This window comes from Myotis nattereri (assembly GCF_964212035.1).
Source record: "Myotis nattereri genome assembly, chromosome: 16".
In the NCBI taxonomy this organism is placed as follows: domain Eukaryota; kingdom Metazoa; phylum Chordata; class Mammalia; order Chiroptera; family Vespertilionidae; genus Myotis; species Myotis nattereri.
Genome location: NC_138091.1, coordinates 16,291,940 through 16,309,242, shown reverse-complemented (window position 1 = coordinate 16,309,242; position 17,303 = coordinate 16,291,940). Strand labels below are relative to the sequence as shown.

The 17,303-nt window shown below is 52.0% G+C and overlaps 1 protein-coding gene across 1 annotated transcript; it reads left to right on the top strand.

The window, feature by feature from the left end:
- Window positions 1–221: 221 nt before the first annotated feature.
- Window positions 222–16,972, top strand: PFAS (phosphoribosylformylglycinamidine synthase). Its single transcript, XM_081110109.1, has 29 exons — window positions 222–235; window positions 1,870–2,050; window positions 2,134–2,269; window positions 3,063–3,168; window positions 3,550–3,739; window positions 3,842–3,947; window positions 4,305–4,445; window positions 4,564–4,688; window positions 4,866–4,994; window positions 5,505–5,636; window positions 5,767–5,895; window positions 10,247–10,320; window positions 10,435–10,591; window positions 10,876–10,937; window positions 11,051–11,212; window positions 11,435–11,560; window positions 11,686–11,817; window positions 12,050–12,280; window positions 12,413–12,593; window positions 12,677–12,760; window positions 12,977–13,132; window positions 13,336–13,455; window positions 13,742–13,887; window positions 13,986–14,193; window positions 14,765–14,856; window positions 14,932–15,046; window positions 15,603–15,932; window positions 16,031–16,746; window positions 16,904–16,972. The coding sequence occupies exons 2-28, from the start codon at window positions 1,909–1,911 to the stop codon at window positions 16,339–16,341; spliced, it is 4,023 nt and encodes a 1,340-aa protein (XP_080966235.1). The 5' UTR covers window positions 222–235; window positions 1,870–1,908; the 3' UTR covers window positions 16,342–16,746; window positions 16,904–16,972.
- Window positions 16,973–17,303: the final 331 nt, after the last annotated feature.

Below are 17,303 nucleotides of genomic sequence, written 5' to 3'. Positions count from 1 at the left end.
CTCAGGATCTGCCTCCGTCACAGTTTGCGCGGGAACCAGAGCGGCGGGGTGTGGGGCCGAGCGGATGTTCCACGGCAGCTCAAGACAGATGTGTGGGCTAAACCACCTGCGGGAGAGGCCTTTCCCCAGGGGCGGAGGGCGGGGCGCCCCGAGGCCCCGCCCCTCCCGCGCACGCCGATGACGTCCGAGCGCGCCAGCACTTGAGGAGCCCTGTGGCCGGGAGAACCGCTTTCACGTGCGTATGGCTCGCGCGCGCCGTGGGGATAGCCCTGCTTGCCGCACCCGTCACGACCCTCCCCGGGCCTGGTTACCCCCGCGAGCCGAGCCGAGCGGCGCCCGCTGGGCCCGCCAGCCGGCTTCAGGACGGGCGTCCAGTGGACGCCGGGCTGCAGGGGCTCCACGTAGACTCATGCCCTCGCCTCTCCCTGCAGCAGAAACACACCTGCCGACCCCTCCTGTGTCAGGCTCTGTGCTAGCTGTTGGGGGTGCATCCCTGATGTAGACAGCTCTGTCCTGGCTTCTGTTTCACCAGGACGGAAGTCAGGTGGTGTGATACGGCCCCTGTGAAGGAATTAGGGTACGGAGGACAACGGTGAGGGCCCCACTCCACCCAGCACGGGGAGGAAGGGGCCGTCAGCACTGACTCGGCAGAAGCGCCCTTTACCGAAATGTGGCCCGAAAGAGGCGGGTGTCGGGAGATATTGGTGAGCGACGGAAATCGAGTTTAGTCCGTCAACAAGTTTTATTTGAAAATTTTTAAGAATTCATCCTCACATTGATTTTTAGAGAGAGAGGAAGGGAGGCAGGGAGGGGGAAAGAGAAATTTCAATCGGTTGCCTTCCCACGCGCCCCCAAGGGCGGAATCATACTTGCAAACCAGCTACTTGTCCTTGACTGGGAATGGAACCCGAGTCCCTCCGTGCAGCCCCACGCTCTAACCAGTTATCCACACCGGCCAAGGCTACACGTTTTCGATTTTTCCCTTTTTTAAAAAAAATCCTCACCGAGTCCCATTGATTTTTTTTAAAGAGAGTGGAAGGGAGGGAGGAGGTGGAGGAGGGCGAGAGAGAAACATCATGTGAGAGACACATTGGTTGCCTCCGTATGCACCCTGATCCGGGCCAGGTATTGAACTGAGGTATGTGCCCTTGATTGGGAATCGAACCCGAGAGCCTTGGGTCCATGGGCTAATGCTCTAACCACTGAGAGACCGGCCAGGATGATTATTTATTTATTTTCTTTTTAAGACCCAAGTATTGTTCTAAGCCTTGGTAATCCAGTGTGTTTACCAATGAAGAAAAACCAGCTACAGTCCATGCCCACATGGAGAAGAATTTTGTTCTCATGGGGAAGGTAGAGCTAAAAAAATGTCAGCCATAAGTGCAATATAGGAAATTAAAATAGGGCCATCTGATGGTGACTACTTCAGCCCGGTTTGTCAAAGACATCCATTCCAAGAAAGTGAATTTCTCCTGAAGTCTAAATAGTAAGGAGCTGGCCATGCAAATACATATCAGGGTGAGAAAAATGCCTGCCAGAACTGAACCTGGTGAGTTAGAGGAATAGAAGCCAGTGTTGATACATTATGGGTGAGAAAGAGAGTTCCTAAGAACTTACCTGGGACCCAGCAAAGGGCAGGTGCGCAGGGACCAAGTGTCAAGGATGTATCTACACCCAGGTCCCAGACCGCTAAAGCCCGCATTTTGCAGAATTAGTTAAAACCCCCAAGGTTACATTTTCAGGTTACCTTGTTTCTCTGAATGCCCCGATCCCTTTCCCCATCAATCCTTAATGCCTCCAAAGCCTCAGCTGTCCTGAAAACTGGAAATAGGTTCAGCAGATAGGCTACAGTGAATGTTATTTTTTTAGGAACCTAACTCATCTCTCCAGCAAGGGACATCTGAAGAGATGTCCTCCGTCCTTCACTTCTATGTCCGTCCCTCTGGCCATGAAGATGCAGCGGCCGGCCACACTCGAAGGAAGCTGCAAGGGAAACTGCCAGAGCTGCAGAGCGTGAAGACCGAGCTGTGCTACAATGTGAACTGGACAGGTTGGACCAAGTATCGGGTTCTTGAGGGAGGTACCCCGGTGCCCAGGCAGTGGCTCAAGGATCCTTACCCTGTCTCCCTGCAGCTGAGTCCCTCCCAAGTGCTGAGGAGATGAAGAAGCTGATGTGGCTGTTTGGCTGCCCCTTGTTACTAGATGATGTCGCTCAGGAGTCCTGGCTCCTTCCTGGCTCCAGTGACCTGCTGCTGGAGGTTGGGCCCAGGCAGGTGTCTCCCCTGAGGCAACTCCTTCCAGGATCAGGCACACGATTTCTTTTAAACATACTGCCCACCCCTTCCACTTCCATTCCTTTGCTTCCTCCTCTTGTGATCCTCAGATTTGTTTTTCATTTGCTCCATCCTACTCCCTGCCTAGAAAACCATGCTTATGCCGCCCCCATGTGGGAAGATGCCTTCGAAGACTGAGCTAGCTCCCAGGCATGTTCTGGAAATAAAACAGATTGAGTTCTGAGAAATTGAAATCAAAGCGTTTTGATGCAAAAAGGACAATTATGGCTTGCTTTGCGTGACCTTTGAAAACAGTTTTGTTTTGTTTTGTTTTTGGTTTTTTTAGAAGGAGATTAGAGCCTTCTGGGAGTGATATTCCTGCTATGGTTGGTAGTTTTGACTAGATCATCATGATTCTTTTTTTTTTTTAATATATTTTATTGATTTTTTTTTACAGAGAGGAAGGGAGAGGGATAGAGAGTTAGAAACATCAATTAGAGAGAAACATCGATCAGCTGCCTCCTGCATACTCCCTACTGGGTATGTGCCCTCAACCAAGGTACATGCCCTTGTCCGGAATCGAACCTGGGACCCTTGAGTCCACAGGCCGATGCTCTATCCACTGAGCCAAACCGGTTAGGACTGAAAACAGTTTTATGAGTGCCCTGGTCTGAGGCTGGAGGCCATCAGTGTGGGTAGTGGAGATGGGAGATTTGCTGGACAGCAGTGGGTAGGGCCTGTCTTCTCAGCTGGGGCTCTCAGGTCCTCACCATGTGGCCCACTCCTCAGGCTGAACTTCTCCACTCCGACGTCCACCAACATCGTGTCAGTGTGCCGGGCCGCTGGGCTTGGGGCTGGGGACCGCGTGGAGACTACCCGGCGCTACCTGCTCTCGGTGAGGTGCTAGGCCATCAGGATGGGGGATCGGGAGGAGGAGATGGGTCAGGGATAAGAGAGTGGACTCTAAACCCTAGGGAAATAGTGGCAGAGACGGGGGAAGGAGCTCCTGGCTTTAGGCCTGCCCTGTTCGCAGGTTATTCACTGCTTGAGGGCACCTGGTTGAAGAGTGAAGGGGACAGAAATTCCAGCCTCTGCTCCCCTCACTGACCTGCACCCTCACATCATGCTGGGAAAGGAACTACTTTTCTAATCTGAACAGAGGCGCCGTATAGGCTAGCAGTGGGCTGGCCCTGCCTGGCTTGGAAGATGGAAAGTGGACTATTTTATCTCTTCTTCAGCTCTCTACCCCTTGTACTCTGTGTGTCTCCACCCCTAGTTTGCCCACCCCCCTTCAGCTGAGATGGAGGCCATTGCTCTGGCAACCCTGTATGACCGGATGACGGAGCAGCACTTCCCCCGTCCCATCCAGAGCTTCTCCATTGGGTGCATCCCAGCACCCCTCAATGGCCCAATCAACATACTGGCTGAGGGCCGGCCTGCCTTGGAGAAAGCCAACCAGGAGCTAGGTAAGCAGGGAAGAAGGCCCAGGCTAGGCTGCTAGGGATGCTGAGGCCTGGGAAGTGGCAGCTTGAGACCAACAGTCAACTCTGATTGGGCTCGTCTCCTAGGTCTAGCCCTAGACTCCTGGGACCTGGATTTCTACACCAAGCGCTTCCAGGAGCTGCAGCGGAACCCTAGCACGGTGGAGGCCTTTGACTTGGCTCAGTCCAATAGGTAGGGAGGAATGGGGAGGTATGTCCTGATGTCTGAGCCTGTGGAGGTCGGAAGGGCAGACCACAGGGACTTGCTTTCATGGCTCTCTTTTGCTTTATGGGGCCTCCCTGAGTCTGTTTGAAGTCTGGGCTCCCCACCTGCCCAGTAGTCTACATTCAAATCTTGGTTTTTCTCTTCACTTTGGATCTGGACAGTCCACAATGACAATGTTTGAAGATTATGGGAATATATTTTGATATTATCTAAGTTTGAGTAGATTCTAACTCTGCTGTTAATGCTGGTGAGAAGCATGGCAAGGCCTGAGAAATGACCTCAGGTTTCCACCCTACCTTCCCCTCCCTATGTCATCCCCTACAGTGAGCACAGCCGACACTGGTTCTTCAAGGGCCGACTCCACGTGGATGGGCAGGAGCTGGCACAGTCGCTCTTCGAGTCCATCATGAGCACCCAGGCATTCTCGAATCCCAATAACGTCCTCAAGTTCTGTGATAACAGCAGGTGGGTACGCCCAAGGCTGGGGTCACTTCAGGCCTAGGGGAGGGGAGGCCCCTAGACCCTGGCTGGGTAAGGACAGATCCCAAGAAGGAAGCAAAGTCCAGAGCGGATGTGTCCACAGTGCAATCCAGGGGAAGGAAGTCCGATTCCTGAGGCCCGAGGACCCCACACAGCCAAGCTGCTTCCGGCAACAGCAGGGGCTGAGACATGTTGTCTTCACAGCAGAGACCCACAACTTCCCCACAGGTGAGCTGGGTCCTGGGAGGGGTAGAGCAGAGAATGCCGGGAAGTGCTCAGCTCCCAGGCCCCTGGGCTGGGCCTGTGAAAAACAGTAGAGCAGGATGGTGGTTTTTATTTTCAATGGGGTGGTCAGAGCTTGGGTTTGTCTCTTCAGTACTCAGACCTTGACCCCTTTGTTTACAGGAGTAGCCCCCTTCAGCGGTGCAACCACGGGCACAGGGGGCCGGATCCGAGATGTCCAGTGCACGGGACGTGGGGCCCACGTGGTGGCTGGCACTGCTGGCTATTGCTTTGGAAATCTGCACATCCCAGGTCCCATCTCTTTCCTTTCTAGACATCTCTGCTTCCAGATTCCTTGTCCTGGCAGGCGCCGAACACTTATATCTCTTAAGTCAAAGGTCATCCTGGGTCATTATGGGATGATGGGCTCTGGAGTAACTGGCTTTTCATCGACCATGGTCATGAGGACTGTATGCCAGGGGGAACTCAGGTCACCATTCTGGCTTTGTAGAACCACAATTTATAAACTAGGATCCACTCATCAAGAAAGTGTGGTACTGGGTCAGACTTATGACCATCACCTGCTCCCAAATCCAGTTACGTAGAAAGGCTTAACTCTGGTCCCAAGAGCCAGGGAAGGCTGGTGTGGGAGGTGAGAAATAAGACCAATCGTTAGGAAAACTGCACCTTGCTAAAATAGGGCTTCCTAAAATGGAACATTCTACAGGTGCAGGTAGTCCTTGGTGGCTTAGATTCTTCCCAGAGGCCTGGCTCCTCCGTTTTCTGTTTTTACAGTCTACCCAACTTTCTCTTTCCTACCAGGTTACAATCTGCCCTGGGAGGATCCGAGCTTCCAGTATCCTGGGAACTTTGCCCGGCCCCTCGAGGTTGCCATTGAGGCCAGTAATGGGGCTTCTGACTATGGCAACAAGTTTGGGGAACCAGTGCTGGCCGGTGAGGCTCGGGGGGCGCGGGGGATAATAGATACCTAGTACTGGAGGTGGGACGGGGTGTGTGACTGAGTGAGCGCTGAGGAGACTGGGTGGTGATCCTGTCTCCTCTCCCTGTGACGTCCACACTCCAGGCTTTGCCCGCTCCTTGGGCCTCCAGCTCCCAGACAGCCAGCGGCGTGAGTGGATCAAGCCCATCATGTTTAGTGGGGGCATTGGCTCCATGGAAGCCGAGCACGTGAGCAAGGAGCCCCCAGAGTCAGGTAAGAGCCCCCTGACGTTTTCCAGATCCGGCTAGCTTTCTCTCCAGCACGTGGCAGGTGCAGAGGGGAATTGAGAGGACACTTCAGTGGTTAGTTTTTAATTTCCCAGCCCATGCCTCTTCTTCACAGTACAGGTGGTCAAGGCAGGTCAGGGCTTTAGGCAACGGGCCGTCTCAGTCTGTGTTGCCTCTGCCTCCTGCCCAGTTTACTTCCTGACAGGGGCCCACGCTGCTAGGTCAAGGCAGCCAGTGTTTATTCAGTGCCTGTTACATGCCAGGGGCTTTTATCTGCTAGCTCAGTTTAGTTGAGCAAACATTTATTGAACACCCCTTCCATGCTAGGTCTGTGCCAGGTGCTGTAATAGAATCAAGATAAAGGCCAGGTCCCATTTATGACTACGTGACCCAGTCATGTGGTTCAGAATTGCAAAGGCAAAAGAGAATATGCAGTGAAAACGCTCCTTCCCTGACCTCCAGCCACCCAGTTTCCCTCCCTGAAGATAACCAGTGTTAATTAGTAACTTTTGTACCTTACCCGAGGTGCTTCCTGCATATGTAACAGAACCATATGTATATCTGCCCCATCTATTTATTTATTTATTTATTTATTTTAAATATACTTTTATTGATTTCAGAGAGGAAGGGAGAGGGAGAGAGAGAGAAATATCAATGATGAGAGAGAATCATTGATTGGCAACCTCCTGCATGCCCCCCACTGGGGATCAAGCCCACAACCCAGGCATGTGCCCTTGGCTGGAATTGAACCTGGGACCCTTCAGTCTGCAGGCTGATGCTCCATCCACTGAGCCAAACCGACTAGGGCTATTTGCCCCTTTTAAAAAGAATAAATAGCGTATGTGCATACACGTCTTTTTCTTTTATTACCTATTTTATTGAGATGTAATTTATGTACCAAAAAGCTTACTCTCTTTTTTTAAAAAAAATATATATTTCTTTATTGATTTCAGAGAGGAAGGGAGAATGAGAGAGAGATAGAAACATCAATGATGAGAGAGAATCACTGATTGGCTGCCTCCTGCACGCCCCCACTGGAGATCGATCCCAAAACCCAGGCATGTGCCCTTGGCCGGAATCGAACCTGGGACTCTTCAGTCCGCAGGCTAATGCTCTATCCACTGAGCCAAGTCGGCTAGGGCAACCCTCTTAAAATGTACTCGTTTTTAGTATATTCACAAAGGTGTACATCGATCACCACTAATTCCAGAGCATTTTTTTCACCCCAGAAAGAAACCCTGCACCCATTAGCAGTCATGCCACATCCCCCTTTCTTGGCCTGTGGCAACCACTAATCTACTCTCTGTCTCTATGGATTTGCCTGTTCTGAACATTTCCTATCAATGGAATCATCCAATGCATGACCTTTTGTGTCTGGCTTTCACGTAGCATAATATCTTCAAGGTTCATCCATGTTATAGTATGTCTCAGTACTTCATTTCTTTTTATGGCTGAATCATATTCCATTGTATAGACATATCACAATTTATTCATTCATCAGTTGATAGACAAGTGGGTTATTTCTATTTTTGGCTGTTATGAACAATGCTGCTATAAACATTTGTGTACAAGTTTTTCTGTGTATTTATGTTCTTTCTTCTCCTAGGTATATAACTAGGAGTGAATTGCTGGGTCATATGGTAACTATATTCAACTTTTTAAAAAAATGGCCAAGTGCCCAGCCGCTCTGTCTCAGTGGTTAAACTAAGGAGGTCATGGTTCGATTCCCAGTGAGCGCACATGCCCAGTTTGTGGGCTTGGTCCCCAGTGTGGGGAGTGCAAGAAGCAGTTGATCAGTGATTCTCTCTCATCATTGATGTTTCTATCTCTCCCTCTCCCTTCCTCTCTGAAATAAATTTTTTTTTAATATATTTTATTGATTTTTTTTTACAGAGAGGAAGGGAGAGAGATAGAAAGTCAGAAACATCGATGAGAGAGAAACATCGATCAGCCGCCTCCTGCACACTCCCCACTGGGGATGTGCCCGCAACCCAGGTACATGCCCTTGACCAGAATCGAACCTGGGACCCTTCAGTCCGCAGGCCGACCCTCCATCCACTGAGCCAAACCGGTTTCGGCTGAAATAAATTTTTAAAATATATGTTTAAAAAATAAAAAATGGCCAGAGCAGTACAGCATTTTATATCCCCCTTATGAGGGTCCCAGTTTCTCCAAATCCTCACCAACACTTGTTATTAGCTTTCTATTTGATGATAGTCATCATATATGCATAAAGTGGTATCTTATTGTGGTTTTGATTTATGTTTCATATGTTTGTTGGTCATTTGTATATTTTTGGAGAAATGTCTATTTGCCCATTTTTAAATTGAGTTATTTATCTTTTTTTTAATAGAGTTGTAAGAGTTCATTATATAGTCTGGATACTAGACCCTTATCAGATAGATACATGGTTTGCAAATACTTTCTCCCATTTTGTGGGTTGTCTTTTTACTTTCTATATGGTATCCTCTGAAGCACAAATGTTTTTAATTTTGGTAAAATACAATTTAATTTTTCTTTTGCTACTTGTGGTTTTAGTGTCATGACCAAGAAACCATTGCCTAAGCCAAGATCATGAAGATTTACTTATATGTTTTCTTATGATATTTTTGTAACTTTTAGCTCTTACACTGAGGTCTCTGACATTTTAAATTAATTTTTATATTAATTTATAAAACTTCATTCTCTCATATGTGGCTATCCAGTTGTCCCAACACTACCTTTTGAAAAGACTTTCCTTATCCCATTGAATTGTCTTGGAACTCTTGTCAAAAGTCTCTTGGCCAGCTCCAGCTGGTTTGGCTCAGTGGATAGAGCATCAGCCTGCAGACTGAAGGGTCCCAGGTTCTATTCCGGTCAACAGCAAATGCCCAGGTTGCGGGCTTGATCCCCAGTAGGGGTGTGTAGGAGGCAGTCGATCAGTGATTCTCTCTCATCATTGATGTTTCTATCTCTCTCCCGCTCTTCCTTCCTCTCTGAAATCAATAAAAATATATTTTAAAAAAGTCAGTTGGCCATAAATGTATGGGTTTGTTTGTGGACTCAACAGTTCTAGTACATTGACCTATACCAGGTATATTCTATCGATCTGTATCTATCTATCCTTATGTTAGTACCACAACCTTGATTACTGTAGCTTTGTAGTGAATTTTAAAGGCAGAAGTGTTGTTTGGCTAGTTGAAGTCCCTCATATTTCCATAGACATTTTAGGATCAGCTGATCAATTTCTGTGAAAAAGGTGACTGACTGTGTTGATTCTACAGATCTTTTGGGGGAGTATTGCTATCAAAACAATATTAATTCAGTCTATGAACATGAGATCCCTTTCCATTTACTTAAGTCTACTATTTTATAATTTTCAGAGTAAGTTTTACATTTCTATTGTTAAATTTATTTCTAAGTAATTTATTCTTTTTGATGCTGTTGTTAATGGGTGTGCATACTTCTATACATTGCTTTTTTTTAACCTAGCAATATATTTTAGAGATCATTTCATACCGATGCAGTCATATTACTTCATTATATTCATATGTAATTCTTTTCTTTGGTGGCTTAGTGTTTCATTGTGTGGATATGCCATAATTTTATTTAATCAGTTCTCTATTGTTACCATTCAAATTATTTCCTAAATTTGGTAATACAGATAATGCTGCAGTGTTTAATTTTGGACATAGGTGATTCTGTACCTGTGCAAATAAATCTGGTGGATAAATTCCTCTAAGTGTATTTATCCAATCAAAGATAATATGTGTGTTTGTAATTTTTTTTTTTTAATATATTTTATTGATTTTTTACAGAGAGGAAGGGAGAGAGATAGAGAGTTAGAAACATCGATGAGAGAGAAACATCGACCAGCTGCCTCCTGCACATCCCCCACTGGGGATACGCCCGCAACCCAGGTACATGCCCTTGACCGGAATCGAACCCAGGACCCCTCAGTCCGCAGGCCGACGCTCTATCCACTGAGCCAAACCGGTCTCGGCTGTTTGTAATTTTTTAAAAAATATATATTTTATTGATTCTTCACAGAGAGGTAGGGAGAGGGATAGAGAGTTAGAAACATCGATGAGAGAGAAACACTAATCAGCTGCCTCCTGCACACTCCCTACTGGGGATGTGCCCGCAACCAAGGTACATGCCCTTGACCGGAATCGAACCTGGGACCCTTGAATCCGCCGGCCGACGCGCTATCCGCTGAGCCAAACCGGTTAGGGCTGTGTTTGTAATTTTGATTGCTCTATCCTAATGTCAGCTATCCTTTGTCCTCACACTTCTTCATACTCATACTTCTTTTAGTCACTTCCTCAGTGCTCTGAATCTTCCCTCCCTCCTTGCAGGCATGGATGTTGTAAAGGTTGGGGGTCCTGTCTACAGGATTGGAGTGGGGGGCGGAGCTGCTTCGTCTGTACAGGTGAGTAGGAATAGCTGCAGATGCAGACTCCATGGTATCGCCAGGCCCTGTGTGCGGATGGGGAGTGGGAGCTCCTAAGCCCCCTGAGCTGAGCTATGCCATATGTTCCCGCAGGTGCAGGGAGACAATGCCAGTGACCTGGACTTCGGGGCTGTGCAGCGGGGAGACCCGGAGATGGAACAGAAGATGAACCGTGTGATTCGGGCTTGTGTGGAGGCCCCCAGGGGAAACCCCATCTGCAGCCTCCATGACCAGGGTGCTGGTGGCAATGGTGAGAGAAGGGGCTGGCCTACCTGGTCTCCTGCCAGGTTTGGTTTAGGAAGAGGCGTCAAGAATCTGCAATGAACCATGCAGCTCTGGTCTCCATCCCCTATGTACTGTGTGGACAGGCTGAAGGTTGGGGCATGGAAGCCTGCTGCATGGGACAGTGGGTGGTGCGGGTGTAGCAGTGATTCACACAGGGACACACCGAACTTGGAGGCCAGGGACTGCCCTTTGTGTGCCTGGTGCTGCCCAGACCCAGATCACCGCCTCTTCCTGCAACCCTCTCACCAGGCAATGTCCTAAAGGAGCTGAGCGACCCGGCTGGAGCCATTATTTACACCAGCTGCTTCCAGGCGAGTCTCTTCCCGGAAGTCTGGCCATCAAAGTCTCTCCAGCCCAGCCCGCCCACATGAAACTTGGGAGTACCCACTGACCCTTCTCTTTCCTGCTCCTCCATGGTGTGCAGCTCGGGGACCCAACCCTGAACGCCCTGGAAATCTGGGGGGCTGAGTACCAGGAGTCTAATGCGCTTCTGCTGAGGCCCTCAGACCGGGACTTCCTGCATCGGGTCAGCGCCCGGGAACGCTGCCCAGCTTGCTTTGTGGGCACCATCACTGGAGACAGGAGAGTGAGTTGGCCCCTGAAGCAGACACTGTGGGTGGGCTTGAGCTGCTTAGGTACAGCTGGTGGCAAACGTGTTATGGGGAGCAGGATGTGGGAGGCAGAAAGGGCTAGGAACTCACCAGGGGAAACCAGCCAGGGGGGGAAGCGCGTTCTGCCCTGCTTTCTAAAGCGCTCCCTGCGGTGGTCGTCGCCTCATTCCCTCTGGGCACGTGCCTGTGGTCTGCAGATAGTGCTGGTGGATGACCGGCAGTGTCCCGTGGGAAGAAAGGGCCAGGGAGATGCCCCTTTGATGCCTAACACAACCCCTGTGGACCTGGAGCTGGACTGGGTGCTGGGCAAGATGCCTCGGAAGGTACGTGGGGTTGGGGAGGAGGCTGAGTTTCTCCTCTCCTGGCCCCGTCGCCCTGCCTGTGCTTTGTCACCTGTGTGCCAGCCCTCTCCCAGGTGCTTACACCCCGATTGCCATCTGTGTTGCAGGAGTTCTTCCTCCAGAGGACTGTCCCTTTGCTGCAGCCTCTGGTCCTGCCTCCGGGGCTGAGCGTGCGCCAGGCCCTGGAGCGGGTCCTGAGGCTGCCTGCTGTGGCCAGCAAGCGCTACCTCACCAACAAGGTCCTCCCTGCACTCCTGCCCTGGCCCTCAGCCCTCTGCACTCTTCCCCCAGCTCACCCACCCCTGGCCTCCCATCCCTGGGGACTGCTGTGGGGTTCACCAGACCCAAGGGAGAAGGGGCAGGGCAGCCACCCTCATGGCCTCTGGTCTGCAGGGTCAAGGCAAGCTAGGCCTCCCGCCAATCCTGTGTCCCTGGCCCTTGTGCTCTTGCCAACCCCACCTGGTTCCACAGGTGGACCGCTCCGTGGGTGGCCTGGTGGCCCAGCAGCAGTGTGTCGGGCCCCTGCAGACTCCTCTAGCAGACGTGGCAGTTGTGGCACTGAGTCACCAGGAGCTCGTAGGGGCTGCCACAGCCCTGGGAGAGCAGCCGGTCAAGAGCCTGCTGGACCCCAAGGCTGCTGCCCGGCTGGCTGTGGCCGAGGCCCTCACCAACCTGGTGTTTGCTCTAGTCACTGACCTCCGGGTGAGTCCCCCACAGCTTCTGCCTGGAGCCCTGGCCTCTGGGACACATCCACATCCACCATTCAGTTACCCTGCTGCCCTTCATGCTGTGGCCTCCCTTCCCCTCTAATGCCAAGTCTCTGCCACTTCCCAGGATGTGAAGTGCAGTGCGAACTGGATGTGGGCAGCCAAGCTCCCAGGGGAGGGGGCGGCTCTGGCCGATGCCTGTGAGGCTATGGTGGCAGTGATGGCGGCCCTGGGGGTGGCAGTGGACGGCGGCAAGGACTCCCTCAGCATGGCTGCCCGGGTTGGCTCTGAGACTGTGTTGGCTCCTGGTGAGGTCTGGGGGCCACTGGGAGAGGGATGGGACCTTGCGGGTCCAGGCTGGCACCTTACTCTCTTACTCCTTGCTCCATAGGGTCACTGGTCATCTCAGCCTATGCTGTCTGTCCAGACATTACAGCCACTGTGACCCCGGACCTCAAGTGTCCTGGAGGGAGAGGTATGGGTTCTTGCCCTCCTCCCTGCATTGTGTATTCAGAGCCTGGTCCTTTGTTTGGGTCTCCATCGTGAATGCTAACCAGCCCTTGCCACGTCCTGCCCCATGTCCACACGGGCTGCGGTGCTTTCTGGGACTGGGTCTGAGTGTCCGAGCACCTGTTGGAACTTGGGTGCTCATGAGCCATCCATCTCCCCTCACCTTTCCCTGTCCCTCCAGGCCGTCTGCTGTACGTGCCCCTGAGTCCTGGGCAGCATCGGCTGGGGGGCACAGCCCTGGCCCAGTGCTTCTCCCAGCTTGGTGAGCACCCTCCCAACCTGGACCTTCCTGAAAACTTGGTGCGTGCCTTCAGCATCACCCAGGGGCTGCTGAGAGGTGAGTGAGGCCTGGTGCAGGTGGTGGGCATGGCCGGCAGTGGCAGCATTCCCCAGCTGAGCATGTGAGGGTGGGCAAGAGGGAGCAGTCGCTCTCCTCTCTGGCTCTCTGTGTGTGCCCACATTCTCACACATACTCTCTACCCATGAGCAGGGGCGTGGTTTGGCCTCGGAGGTTGCTGAGCGATTTTCCTCTTCCTCCAGACCGCCTCCTCTGCTCAGGCCACGATGTCAGCGATGGGGGTCTCATCACCTGCCTGCTGGAGATGGCCTTTGCTGGGAATTGTGGGATAGAAGTGGACGTGCCTGCCTCTGAGGTCGATGGTGAGGAGCACAGGGTCCAGACTCAGGCGTGAGCTGCCTGTCCCACCCTGCAAACCCATGTCCTGTTAAAGAATATAGTGTCCCCAACTCCTTTTTCCCTGAGTCCCTTGCTGTCTTCTCCGACCACTGAGCCGGGTGGCACCCACTGTTCTGACTGTATCCCAGTCTCATAGACCTCACCCCACCCCAGTCCCTGCCTCCACTCCCTCAATCCTCAGTCATACCCCCTGACTACCCGAGTCATATCAGTACTCGAGTCCCCCTGACGCCTCCGTTGCTTTCCCAGTGCTGCCTGTGCTGTTCGCTGAGGAGCCAGGCCTGGTCCTGGAGGTGCAGGAGACAGACCTGGCCCAGGTGCTAAAGCGATACCAGGATGCTGGCCTCCACTGCCTGGAGCTGGGCCACACGGGTCACGTCGGGCCCCATGCCATGGTGAGGAAGAGCGGGTGTGGAGGGCGGTGTGGCTCACCTCCTCCAGCCTCAGGTTGGGCATTTTGCCCTTGGCCTCTGAGAGATTCGCCCTCCTCTAGGTCCGGGTGTCAGTGAACGGGGCTGTGGCTCTGGAGGAGCCTGTTGGGCAGCTGCGAGCCCTCTGGGAAGAGACGAGTTTCCAGCTGGACCGGCTGCAGGCAGAGCCGAGCTGTGTGGCAGAGGAGGAACAAGGGCTCAGGGAGCGGACAGGACCCCGCTACTGCCTGCCCCCCAGCTTTCCCAAAGCGTCCGTGCCCCGCGAGCCCGGTGAGGAAGTGTGTGCAGAGGCTTGGCTTCCTGGGCACCTTGGGCCTGGAGGCCCCGGCCTGCTCTGCAAAAGGAGTCCGGGGCCTTGGCCGGGTAGCTCAGTTAGTTAGAGCATCATCCCGACTCACCACGGTTTCGGGTTTGATTCCTGGTCAGAGCACATACAAGAAGCAACCAGTGAATGTATAAATAAGTGAAAAAACAAATCAGTCTCTCTCTCTCACTCTTATCTCTACCTTCCTCTCTCTCTCAAATTAATGAATAGCCCTAGCCGGCTTGGCTCAGTGGATAGAGCATCAGCCTGCGGACTGAAGGGTCCCAGGTTCGATTCCGGCCAAGGGCATATGCCTGGGTTGCGGGCTCATTCCCCAGTGGTGGGTGTGCAGGAGGCAGCCAATCAATGATTCTCTGTCATCATTGATGTTTCTATCTCTTTCCTTCTCCCTTCCTCTCTGAAATCAATAAAGAAATATATATTTTAAAAAAAAATTAATAAAAATTTAGGGATAAAAAGGTGCCTGGGGATTGGGGTGGGAAGTGGCCCTCTAGAAGAGACACTTCTCCCCCCCAGATGGTCCCACCCCCCGAGTCGCCATCTTGCGAGAGGAGGGCAGTAACGGAGACCGGGAGATGGCCGATGCCTTCCACTTGGCTGGGTTCGAGGTGAGCAGTGAGCCTGGCAGAGCTGGGGATGGGCCTCAGACTGTGTCCTCTGATACTTCCCCTCCACCCTGCCAGGTGTGGGATGTGACCATGCAAGACCTCTGCTCAGGGGCAGTCAAGCTGGACACGTTCCGCGGTGTGGCCTTCGTGGGCGGCTTCAGCTACGCAGATGTCCTGGGCTCTGCCAAAGGTCAGCGCGCAGGCTCTGCCCACTTCCTTCCCCACATTCCTGAGGAGGTGCCTTAGCTCCCCTCCTCCTAGGCTGGGCCTTGGCCTCGCACCTCCACAGGCCCGGGGAGAGGGCCTTCATTCTGGGCCAGATGCCTCACTTAAATGAGGCAGGTGGCCGGTGGGGCAGTGCCCCCTCGGCTGGAGGGCACACGCCTTGTCGAACCTCCAGCAGATTGTGCTGTGGGAGAGCTGGCTCAGCATGGCTCAATCCTTCTGTTTTTTAAGAGAAGCCAGAAATCCAGATTTTCATATGAAATCTTATTTTTAAATGTTAAGCAACTAAATAAAAAATTTTGAAAATGCTCTGCTGGTCCAGCAAAAGACTTCTCATGGGCCATGTCTGGCCCAGGAATTGGCAATATGAATGAAGCAGATGAACCCATTTCTTCCCCTACACTTGCCCTGAGCTCTGCAGAGGGGGCGGGCCTGAGGGCATGTAACAGTGCATGTTAGCGGGAAAAGCAGCCATCTCCCTTCATTCCAAGTCTCACCCCACCTGTCCTGCTCCCTCCTAGGGTGGGCAGCTGCCGTGACCTTTCATCCACAGGCCGGGGCTGAGCTGAGGCGCTTCCGGAAGCGGCCGGACACCTTCAGCCTGGGTGTGTGTAACGGCTGTCAGCTGCTGGCTCTGCTGGGCTGGGTGGGAGGCAACCCCAACAAGGAGGAAGAGGAGATGGGCCACGACTCCGACTCCTGGGCAGCCCAGCCCGGCCTCCTGCTTCGCCACAACCTGTCTGGGCGTTTTGAGTCTCGCTGGGCCAGTGTGCGTGTGGGGCCCGGGCCAGCCCTGATGCTCCGAGGGATGGAGGGTGCCGTGCTGCCTGTGTGGAGCGCCCATGGTGAAGGTGAGACGACTGGAAGGCAGGAGGGAGTGTCTGGGGGCAGGGGTGGGGAGAGGGCATGAAACAGCTTTGCTCTTGCTCCCCTTCTCCTTCCCTCCCAGGTTACATGGCGTTTTCTTCTCCGGAACTCCAAGCCCAGATCGAGGCCAAGGGCTTGGCTCCACTGCACTGGGCAGACGATGACGGGAACCCCACGGAACAGTACCCCCTCAATCCCAACGGGTCCCCAGGGGGCGTGGCTGGTGTCTGTTCTCTTGATGGCCGCCACCTGGCCCTCATGCCTCACCCTGAGCGGGCTGTGAGGCCCTGGCAGTGGGCATGGCAGCCCCCTCCGTTCGACACTCTCACCACCTCCCCCTGGCTCCAGCTCTTCATCAACGCCCGGAACTGGACCCAGGAAGGAGGCTGCTGAGCCACCAGGAGAATCCTCTGGCCTCATGGTTTGTCCCTGGGGTACTGCTGCTCTCTACCTCGTCCCCTTCAGAAGCACCCTCGTTATTTTCAAATGTGTCTTGGACAGATAAGGACCAAAATTCAAAAAAACCCCGCCCACTTTTGCCTTATTGTTGTTGGTGTTTTTTTTGGTGTTTTTTTAAAATTTTGTTTTATTGCTTAAAGTATTACAAAGAGTATTACATATGTCTCCTTTTTTTCCCCCCCCTTGACCTTCCCTGGCCTCCCCTACCTCCCAGTGTCTTGTGTCCATTGATTATGCTTATATGCATGCATACATGTCCTTTGGTTGATCTCTTACCCCCACCCACCAACCCTACCCAGCCTTCCTGCTGTAGTTTGACAGTCTGTTTGATGCTGCTCTGCCTCTGTATCCAAAGTGGGGCCTTGACTTACGAGTTTAATTTGTTCTGAGACCGAGCTTGTTAACTCAAATTACTCTGTCAACTCAATGCAAAAAATCAGCGGAGAGACAGCTGGTATCTCAAAAAACTTGTTAGTCGGGACACTCGTAAGTCAAGGCCCCACTGTATTTTTGTTCATCAGTTTATAATCGTCTTTATTACCCATAAATGAGTGAGATCATGTGGTATTTTTCTTTCATTGACTGGCTTATTTCACTTAGCATAATGCTCTCCAGTTCCATCCATGCTGTTGCAAATGGTAAGAATTCCTTCTTTTTTACAGCAGCATAGTATTCCATCGTGTAGATGTACCACGGTTTTCTAATCTACTCATCTACTGATGGGCACTTAGGCTGTTTCCAAATCTTAGCATGGTAAATTGTGCTGCTATGAACATAGGGGTGCATATATCCTTTCTGATTGGTGTTTTTGGTTTCTTGGGATATATTCCTAGCAGTGGGATCACTGGGTCAAATGAGAGTTCCATTTTTAGTTTTTTGAGGAAACTCCATACTGT

Coding starts and splice junctions, on each gene's coding strand:
- PFAS (XM_081110109.1), top strand. CDS start 1,909: ATGTCCTCCGTCCTTCACTTCTATGTCCGTCCCTCTGGCCATGAAGAT. Junction 3,740..3,841: donor GAAAGCCAACCAGGAGCTAG/GTAAGCAGGGAA, acceptor CTCGTCTCCTAG/GTCTAGCCCTAGACTCCTGG. Junction 12,594..12,676: donor TGAGACTGTGTTGGCTCCTG/GTGAGGTCTGGG, acceptor CTTGCTCCATAG/GGTCACTGGTCATCTCAGCC.